Source organism: Micropterus dolomieu, linkage group LG22, assembly GCF_021292245.1.
Source record: "Micropterus dolomieu isolate WLL.071019.BEF.003 ecotype Adirondacks linkage group LG22, ASM2129224v1, whole genome shotgun sequence".
Lineage (NCBI taxonomy): Eukaryota > Metazoa > Chordata > Actinopteri > Centrarchiformes > Centrarchidae > Micropterus > Micropterus dolomieu.
In genome coordinates this window covers 34,491,211-34,500,445 of record NC_060171.1, presented here as the reverse complement: position 1 = coordinate 34,500,445, position 9,235 = coordinate 34,491,211, and the positions used below count along the sequence as shown (strand labels likewise).

Genomic DNA, 9,235 nt, shown 5'->3' with positions numbered 1-9,235 from the left:
ATCTCTAGCAAAGTGATGGAAAGGCCAAAGTGTGGAGAAAGAAAGGAAGTGCTTATGATCCGAAGCATACAAGCTCATGTGTGAAGCATGCTGGAGGTCATGTCATGGCTTGGGTGTGTATGGCTGCTTCTGGAACAGGCTCAGTAATATTTATTGATGATGGAACTGATGATGGTCGCAGCAGAATGAATTCAGAAGTGGACAGAAACATTTTGTCTGCCAGTTTATGCAGAAATGCATTGAAACTAATGGGGAGGAAGTTTATCATGCAGCAGGACAATGAGCCAAAGCACACTGCCAACAAAACAAAGGACTTCATCAGGGGAAAAAGTGGAAGGTTGTAGACTGGCCAAGTCAGTCAGCTGACCTGAACCCAATAGAGAAGGGGTGTCAAACAAATTTTCACCGAGGGCCACATAAGCAATACAGTTACCCTCAAAGCGCCAGTTGCAACTGTAAGACTGTATAAACGTAACTACTCCTTAACATATTGTTAAATAACTGTCTCTTTATTTGATTATGTATTCAAGTTAAGGACATTTATCAGATATAAAAATATAGCCTTAGTAAGAAATTTTCTCTGTTATTATAACATAAATAAATGAATTTATCAGATTTAAAAACCCTCATTACTCCATCAATCAGAGATCAAACATTTCAAGTAAATAACAAAGACAAATATCATCAAACATAATCTTTTACAGTAACTTTTCACAGTCCAGAGGTGCAGAACCATGGTAAAACAAATAACTGTGAGCTGCTAATAACATGAGGGACAGATGTGGCATAAAACAAATAGTCCAGCTGCACACAGCCTTGCAGAGGGGATCCATTCAACTAATGACAGACAGTTTGATTACCTGGAAAAATGCAGACGTTACGGCTACTGGAGCCTAAGCCTAGTTAACACTACACGATTTTTAGCCCCATTTGCCGCTCGGCGAGCGTCGGGCTGTGATTGGGAGTAAATCAGCGGTTGATCTGCGGTCGCCAATCATTATGTGTGAATTACTCAACACATTTCAAAACACTTTTTACTCCCCTCCAGCTCTCTCTGTAACTCAGACGATCCCTTCTACCTGTGTGTGTTAATCCATTCTTTCACCCACATTCTTTGTCTTTGTAATTGCTGTCTTTACAATAACAAACAACAGCTGTTTTGTCTGTAGGTTTGAGTCATTTCCCACTTCACGTGTGTTTTGTTGACAAAACGTGGTTTGGAGACCAGCGTCGGGTGACAGAGTCCTTGTCAGCTTGTGTAGTGTGACCCCCTGTCACCGATCAGTCACGTAGTATGAACGCCACAACGACTCCAGGACTCCCGTCACAAGACGGCAAGTTGTGTAGTGTGAACGGCACGGCCATCGGCCAACGCTGACAGTCTTGTTGTCTGCACGAGCCTTAACTAACGTTAATCCTTCATCACTGATACTGTCTCATAACACAAAAGACATAGGCCTAGCCTACCGGGTTTTCTCCTTGAAGCACAAACGTTTTTTTATTCACTTTCCCACCATTCGTGAAATTGCTTTCCTTCTGCATGAATTCTTCTGGTCTTGGACATTTAGTAGTTTGTATACATTTCTCATCTCATGTCGGAAAATTACCGTAGTGGGTGTGGAAACATCGCAAGCTAGTGGCGGGATGCCGTCACTTCTCGGGTCACAAAATCGACATACATTGTGGGAGATGTAGTTTATGGCAGCATAGACTTTTATTTTAGGACAATCATAAATCTTTAAAGCTTTCGTGGACCACATAAAATGACGTGGCGGGCAGAATTCGGCCTGCGGGCCTTGAGTTTGACACATGTGAAATAGAGCTGCATTTCACCTCCTTAAGAGGAGACTGAAGGGAGAAACACCCCGAAACAAACAAGAAGTGAAAGAAGCTGCAGTAAAAGCCTGGAATAGCATCACAAATGAAGAATGCAGCAGTTTGGTGATGTCGATGGGTCGCAGGCTTGAGGCAGTTATTGCAAGAGAGGGTTGTGCCACCAAATATTAAATGTTATTTACTTTAAGATTATTTGCTCCATTACTGAGCGGTGTGGTGGTGCAGTGGTTAGCACTGTCGCCTCAACAAGAAGGTTGTGGGTTTAAACTCTGGTTGCTCCGGCCTTTCTGTGTGGAGTTTGCATGTTCTCCCCGTGTCTGTGTGGGTTCTCCCAGGATGCTCCGGCTTCCTCCCACCATCCAAAGACATGCAAGCTAGGTTATAACTGGTGTCTCTAAAATTGTCCTTAAGTGTGACTGGGTGTTTGTGTTGCGATGGACTGGCAATCTGTCCAGGGTGCACCCCCCCTTTTGCCTGATGTAAGCTGGGATTGGCTCCGTGACCCTGTACGCAGGATAAGCGGTTGACGATGGATGTTCCGTTACTTTTGCTCACCTAAGAATGCTGTGGTCTAATACAGTGATATGTCCTGAGTTGTTTAACACATCTAGATGTGAATACCAGGAAATGAGAGATGAAATTCTGAACTCTTGTCTCATACTCATCTTTTGATCTTAAACCCAAATGTCTGAACAATAAAAACAAAAGAATCTGCCTTACCGTTCCAATACTTTTGGAGGGGAGTGTATATCATATACAACACTGAAGTTTACTCGGGGCACTGCTGTAGAAACTACCCAATATAAAGTTATTAAAATGAGCGCAACCTGAAACATGTACAGCATCCACATTCGTAGAGCAGGAATATTAATCAAGAAACATCAGATTTAATAGTAACACACAGACGGGAACATTTACTGCACAATGACTACTTAAGGAAAATTTTCTATAATACTTGCATACTTTTGCCTTACTAAGCCTACTTTTACTTGTAGTGAGGTATTTTCACAGTAAGGTTGGTATTAGTACTTTTGCTGAATATTTAAACCTCTGGTTAGCGCACACATAGTCTAACTGCACCTGTGTGTTACCGGCCGAGCCTTCCCCTACAAGGAAGGTGGCTTGTGGGAAACCTGTGTGTAACAGAGTCTAGGGGGTTTGTTGTAAAAGCGAGTCTAGTTACGTTACTTTAGTCAGTAGATAAGCTCAGGTTGCAGTATAACACCTACTAAAGGCTGAGTGTTGTGTTTGCTGCCACAGAAAAGAAAGAATAGGTTTGTATTTATGTACAGCATCTTCTGCTCTTTACAGCAGAGTTGGTCCAGACAGTGAAAAGCTAGCTAGTTACTAACTACAATGCAGTCAATTAAAACTAGAGCACGACCGATATGGGTTTTTGGGGGCCAATGCCGATATTAAAATGAAAAAGAGCCGATTTATGAGCCAATATTTAGATTTTGAGAATGATTTGGATAGTAGACCTTTTTACTGTACTTGTGTGTGTTACTTAGAACAGGCAGATATTGAAAGCTGTTCTGTATGTGGGCTATAAAACCTTTTCCTAAATGGATTAAATGTTAATAAAATAGATTCAGTCTCAAAAAGTGAACATCTAAACAATTGCACATGAACTGTATGCAGTTGCTCGAGTGTGGGTATGTTTGGTGGATTAGTGGATTCAGGTTTAATCCTCCAGGTACACGCAAAGTACACAGGCAAGTATGTGAAAAGTGCCGTTTGCATCGCAGACGCCTGTCTACGCCTACGCATTGTTAAAAAGCAAGTATATTGAGGGCTTTACCAGCACTCTTGAATTCTAACCGAAGCTACGAGAAACCATTTCTCAACCCCCATCTGTCTAAATCATGCTGTCTATGATAACGTTGGTGACCTGCGGTTGAATGCAATCTACAATCACATTTGTCAACAGCGTAGCCTCCAACATAGAGTTGGGCGATGTCTATAAAATTTCCATCGGACGATAAACACACGCGGGGGGCAGCAGTTGTCGTATGTGCATGTGTTCTCGCACAGACCTCAGTTAAAAAAAAATGGCAGACTATTAACTTACATTACAAGTCACGGTGGATATTTTTCACACGGACCAGGTAAAGCAGCAGTGAACACACAGGGTGCCGATGTTGGTTTCAGTTGTTTGATAGCTGCGTCATTAATAAGCCGACGTGCGGCTCACCTGCTGCCGTGATAACGGTTCACAGGTGGAAATATACGGATAAAACACAAATTCTCAATCGACTTTATAAAACAGCCTACTGCTGACAGAGACAATGGAGCAGACGGGGGTAGAGAGAGGCGGTGTTTACCTGAGGCGTAGGTGTGTCGGAGAAGAGAAGAGAATAACTCCGAGGCAGGTGCAAAGCATACTTAAAAACAATAAGAAGAATGTGTGTGGTCATTAATACCTGCTTTCAAAGGGTGGTATAATGTGAAAATTTGAGATTATTTTTTGCTGGGGGGGGTTTTACAATCACGATGCCGGCTCTACGTTGTGATGTCTGTCAGCCATCGCCAATGGACCAATGGCATCGTCTATCGGCCCAACCCTACTATATATATATATATGTGTGTGTGTTTGTGTGTGTATAAGCTATCTCATGTCACAGGAGCTTCTGACTTACATGTTTTCCATCAGTGTAATGATTTAATTAAAACGTTTTTGTTAAAGGTAGTGAGCTTCAGGTGTCAATGAGTTCAAGGTGAATTGTGTATGCACGCATTTATTATTGTGTCTGTGTGCATGAATGATGTAAACACCTGTCAGGTCAGCCCTTCTCTGATGCCACATGTAAGCGTGAGCAAAAGACTAATGGACACTAGAGGAGCCTCCAGCCAGTCAGCTAGGCTGAGCTCCACACAGAAGCAGAGCAATCACTCAGGATCATCCCACATCAGCTTTCCCACGCTCAGTCTCTCAAAATCAGACACTTTCTAGGAGCAAACCTGCCGTGCTCATGTGCGTCATGGAAAGCTGTGAATGTGTGTGTGTGTGTGTGTGTGTGTGTGTGTGTGTGTGTGTGTGTGTGACAGCACAGATAAATGTGACATTGACCAGGTGAGAGGGATCATGGGAACGGTTGCTGTGGAAGCTAGGAGGTCACTGGCTGATTCTGCAGTTGTGGTGATGTCACTAATGATGTCAGTACCAGATGTCAGTATCAGAGTAACAGAGCGGTACCTGAGAACATCTGGAGTACACAGCAAATACACCTCACAATGCACTTCCTTGCTCCAGCTTATTGAGCAAATACACAGTGTGCATGTGCACACGCACACCAGCAGACACCACTAGTAGGTAAACACTTATTATTTCTCTGTAACCATGGCAACATGCTGCTGAACCAACACTACCACCACCATGAAATACTGTTTGTGTGTGTCCAGTAATTACAGACATGAATCTTTCACAGCCCTAAATTATACAATCATCAGAATCCCTTCATTTAAATTAATATTTTAAAACAACCAATGACATTTCACTGGACTTTCAACAAACAGTCCAGTCCGTTTCTTTGACTGCTCATACTGCATTGCCAACACATATTCAACACAAGAAATGAACTATCTTGTATCATGCACCAATCGTACCGAGTGGATCTGAAATAATCGGTTGCATTATTGATTAGTCGATAAACAGAATACTAACCAACAATTTTCATAATCAATTCTTGTAGAATTGTAATTCTTTCACTGCAGTTTTAAACTCACTTAAAGGTTACAATAGTCTTAAATTTACTTTTACAGAGGAGTTCCATGGACACATGAGGTGTTTAAATTTCAGCGAGTTTATTAGCTGACAGTTGTTACAAATGATATGACTGGAGGACTTTATGAAAACACAACTAAGAGTCTCAAGCCATGCTAGTGAGGTTTGCCACAGTTATTATAATTTGTCCTGTGAAGCAAAGTGATAGCCATCCATCCAAACGTTGTTGAGATATTTCAGTCTGGAACAAATGGAGGAACAGCCAACCGAAGAACTTCCATCCACAGAGCTGTGCCGCTCGCATGGCTACAGAACATTAAAGAAACATACTTACAGGGTCTCTTATGCAGAGGTGATCTGTAAAAGATATCTGAGAACAGGAACCAGTCAGTGATTCTCATGACCTGATCAGGGCATTCCTCAGATTTCTTAGCCAATTCAGTGACCTATATCAGCACACTTCACATTCTGCTGTCACACAACTAATGCTGGAATGAAATTAGAAGCTAAGCTTTGTAGAACTCATAAAATGAGCAAATGGACTCATCCAGTTTGGATTTCTGATCAATTTTGGATTATGGCTCAAGCTCTCACAGATTTCTCTGAAACAATACTGAAACATTTCTAACCAATGGCTTAAACATATGTATCCCTCCAGAGACCACTGTAAAACATGAGGTTATCCTGAAAAGTAAGCTTTTCAACTGATATTTCACAGTTTGAGAAGCACCCAGCTGAACATTTGGTACCATATGTACGTTCAAACTGCTGTCAGCAAACACATTTTGGAAAATACAGAGCTACTGAATCCACTGTCTGTATCACCCACACCCACACACACACACACACACACACACTTTAATGGCATCATCACAATTTCTGCCTTTGTGTTCCCGTGTCAGGAACGCACATGTTTGAGTGTCTCGTCAGACAGCAGGAGGCAGCAGGTCTGTGTGTGCATGCCAGGTATAGCAGATCAGAACACATCCTTCCATACTGAGAAAGTGAACAGCAGCCCCACCTCGGCACCTCAGCGGGTGGAGACCAACACCTTTCCACACTGTGACTAATATACATTCATACAGATGACAGCCTGGTCCTCTGTAGAGAGCAGCAACCACCACAGCTGGCTCTGATATGCCGAGAGAGCTGTCAATCAACAACACATCACAAAACATACCTTTATATACTTCATATGTGATTCACTAGTTATTTACTAGTGCATAAGCCTTAATAGCTATAATAGGCTATTCTGTTCTAATGTTCTACATGTTCGACAGTACATGCCAACTTTGGTTGGTTATAGGTGATATCTAACTTTATGTGCATTTTACAATCAACTGGCAGTGCCTGAAAGGAGCATATTTTCCTTTTCATTTTACAAAAACTGACAGCATATTCCAAGAAGGCTTTAAAAGCCTGTGGCAACAAAAAATGCAAGAGCAAACATGCACACACTCGTGAATTCCCTCTGAAATCCCACTGGAAATCAACTTGTACTAGCAATGAATCTGGGCATAATGAAGCAGTGTTTTATGGAGTGCACATCTGCTTGTGTATACAGCACAACAGGTTCTCTGAAACTACACATATGGTACTCTGCTGAGGAAATCAAGTATTATCAACCACATGGACAGTGGAAATTTCATTGTCACCAGTGTGCATTCCTAATGATGGAAGTCATCCAATAAATGTAAGCCGTTTTCCATTTGTGGTGTAGCTGACTACACAGGGCTGACACGCGCGTGCGCACACACACAAACACACACACACACACACACACTCCAGGCAGAGTTTGTGAAACAGATCCTGAGGAATGTGATGAAGAACAACAGCAGCAGCCTGCACTAAAACATCCCAGACATAAATCCATCCCAAGAACACACACAAGCAGTGAGATCAGCTGTGTCTGTGTGTGTTGACAGGCCAGGCCTGCCCAGAATAGCTACAGTATAACACTACAGACCCAGTATAGGGCCTTCAACCAAAGAGCACTCACAGACCTGGCACATTAATGCCCCTTTACTAATGAGCAAAGCTCCAGTAGCTAGCTGGTATTACACTAGAGCATTGCAGTCAATTGGTTCTTCCAGCAGACTAACCAAGTAACGTTAACACTAAAGTCCAATGTAGTGTGCATTTTCAGAATGGGCTTACAGCAGCCAGCGATTTTAATGACCAACAGGCTAATATCAGTTCTGAAAGTTGATATTTTAATAGTGGTGCTTGGTGGAACGGTTTACCTGGGTGTGTGCTGGATGGAGAAGAACTGTCAATTGGTAAACCGTGTTAAGTCTTGCTCTACCATGAAGAAGAATCACCCCTAAGCAGCTAATAGCAAACGTTGAAGGACAGAAAAAAAGTATTTCCTGAGCCTCGGGGCTGGCATACTTACAGGGACAGACATTTTGCTGCTGCTGTCACTCTCCTCGGCTCCTGGTGGGCTTTTTCCAGATGCTACTTTTCCAACAGATCGAGCTTTTCTTCACGGCTCCCCAAGTGTCAGTCCTCCTTCATCCATTCCATGGTGAAATCTGTAGGAAAGGCAAACATCCAGCTCCACAGAGGGGTCGGGGCTTCGCTGAGTCGGGAGTGAAAGTGTAAAATGTGTCCGCAGAAAAAGCAGGCTTTGCGGCGGCAGCAGCAGCAGCAGCAGCAGCGGCGCGGCCGCCTCAGCGTCCAGCAGACCCGGCTCTCTCTACTCCGCCTCCCGCCCTGCGTGTCCCTCCGCCGCTCCTCTCTTCTCCCACGGATTCTTTCTCCGACCCCTTTAGGAATGTTTCAGTAAAGCTAGTAAAAGATGACACGGGAGGTGAAGCGACCGCCGTTATGTTGAAAGGTCTGTACCGTTAGCGGACTGGGAAGAGCGCCGCCTCTGTCGCTGTCTGCTGCCGTGCGTCCACAGGGACGATCCCGGCCAGCCTTAAAGGAACAGTCTCACTGCAAGGACTTCACTTCCCACAACCTACAGCGCACTTCACCTCCACTGCACGGTACCAAAGGGGCATTTATGGAACACACCTTTAAAGGACAATTTACTACAAATGATGTATATTCAGTTCAATTCAATTTTATTTATATAGCGCCAAAAAGTTATCTCACAGCGCTTTTCATGAAAGAGCAGGTCTAGACCGTACTCTGTGATGTTATTTACAGAAGCCCAACAATTCCCACCAAAAGCAGCACTAGGCGACAGAGGCAAGGAAAAACTTCCTTTTAAGAGGCAGAAACCTCGAGCAGAACCATGGCTCAGGGTGGGCGGCCATCTGCCTCGACCGCTTGGGGGTGAAGGAGAGAGAGAGAGGAACAGAGAGAAAAAGAGAGGGATGGAAGGAGAGAGAGAGGGGAGGGAGTCAGCCTACATAAGGTGATGTTGCTATAGACTAAATGACTACATGAAAAATGGTATAGATATTTATATTAGTGTTAATGACAACAATCATAATGTTAATGATTATAATAACAATAATAACAATAGGACTAGTAACAATAGTCGTTGCAGCAGAGGGTGTCGAGCAGGAACACGGGGGCAGCAGGTGACCAGCTGCCACAGATCCAGACTCCACAGCTCCAGAGCCAGAAAACCTGCAGGAAGTGATAGGAGAGAGGAGAGGGACGAGAAAGCACAAGACTACCAGAAAGGGGAGAAGTTGTGTTAGTAACATGCAATAATGG

General features: G+C 43.4%; 2 protein-coding genes across 2 annotated transcripts in view; one reads left to right on the top strand and one right to left on the bottom strand.

Moving 5' to 3' along the window:
* LOC123961912 (breast cancer anti-estrogen resistance protein 1-like) overlaps positions 1–8,441 on the bottom strand; it is a 72,671-nt gene extending 64,230 nt beyond the window's left edge. Inside the window, exon 1 of the mRNA XM_046037707.1 lies at positions 7,956–8,441. Coding sequence (XP_045893663.1) covers positions 7,956–7,967 — 12 coding nt within the window. The 5' untranslated portion in view covers positions 7,968–8,441. The remainder of the gene's footprint in view (positions 1–7,955) is intronic.
* ntrk3a (neurotrophic tyrosine kinase, receptor, type 3a) overlaps positions 1–9,235 on the top strand; it is a 530,438-nt gene that overhangs the window by 98,024 nt on the left and 423,179 nt on the right. The window lies entirely within an intron of this gene.